Source organism: Penaeus monodon, chromosome 34 (assembly GCF_015228065.2).
Source record: "Penaeus monodon isolate SGIC_2016 chromosome 34, NSTDA_Pmon_1, whole genome shotgun sequence".
In the NCBI taxonomy this organism is placed as follows: domain Eukaryota; kingdom Metazoa; phylum Arthropoda; class Malacostraca; order Decapoda; family Penaeidae; genus Penaeus; species Penaeus monodon.
In genome coordinates, this window is record NC_051419.1 from 32,952,879 (window position 1) to 32,953,978 (window position 1,100).

Here is a 1,100-nt window from a genome sequence, read left to right on the forward strand (position 1 = left end):
TTAATGCATAACATTAGCAAATGGTTTCCATCATAATGTTTCATTCAATTTACAGGCCAAGACAGACAAACGCAAGTTGCGCCAGAAGTACTTCACACGCGCTGAAGCCTACATCAAGAAGTACCGTACTATGGAAAAGGAACAGCTCAGGCTGAAGCGTGAGGCCAAGGCACAGGGCACTGTCTTGGTTCCTGCTGAGGCTAGGCTAGCCTTTGTTATCAGAGTTAGGGGGTAAGTTAACTGTTAAGTTTCCTAATCAAACATGTCCAATGCTATTGTATGGTGTCAAATTTTTGAAGCAAATGTTCAGAATAGACCTGTATGAAGAACAACAAAGTAGTGGCCATAAACACAGCAACATCTGTGCAGAAAAGAATTAACAAGAAAGTAAAAACATGACCACAGATTTCCTTCACATCATATCCCTTTTCAGAAGAATTATAGATTTGCTCTAGTGTTATAATAGACCTCAAATTTTTTTATCCTTTGGAAGTTCCATGTCCTAATAGTTTTCTATTTTTTCAGTGTGAACCAGATCCACCCTAAGGTGCGCAAGGTACTGAAGTTGCTCCGTCTCTTGCAGATCAACAACGGTGTATTCGTTCAGCTTAACAAGGTATGGTGGTGATATCTTTTGATATAATGCAGAATTATAACAGTATAGGGAAAGTCTAATCCTAAACTTTAGTTACTTTGTGTGCTGAATTATTTCACTCTTCAAGGGATTGCTTAGACACTTTCATTAAAGGTATATTTGTTAACCAAAATATATTGTTTGTTGGATCAGTAGCTATTAGTGTTAGCTTTCTTGTTGAAATTGTGTAAAATAAATTATATGCATACGAATGGGAAAATATCCTGTTTAATTAAAGTGTAGTAACAATAAATCTTGATTTCCTCTTCAGGCCACTCTTTCCATGTTGCGCATTGCCGAGCCCTTCATCACTTGGGGTTATCCCAACCTGAAGACCATCAAGCAGATGATCTACAAGCGTGGTCATGCTAAGATTGATGGACGTCGTGTTCCTCTGTACTCCAATACCCTCATTGAGAAGTACCTCGGTAAGAATTTTTGAGTAGATTCTCCTTTTTCAAGACCT

The 1,100-nt window shown here is 38.2% G+C and overlaps 1 protein-coding gene across 1 annotated transcript in view; it reads left to right on the forward strand.

Moving 5' to 3' along the window:
* The window catches only part of LOC119594752 (60S ribosomal protein L7-like), a 6,995-nt gene that overhangs the window by 4,254 nt on the left and 1,641 nt on the right, over positions 1–1,100 (forward strand). Inside the window, exons 3-5 of the mRNA XM_037943844.1 lie at positions 56–231; positions 526–616; positions 906–1,062. Coding sequence (XP_037799772.1) covers positions 56–231; positions 526–616; positions 906–1,062 — 424 coding nt within the window. The remainder of the gene's footprint in view (positions 1–55; positions 232–525; positions 617–905; positions 1,063–1,100) is intronic.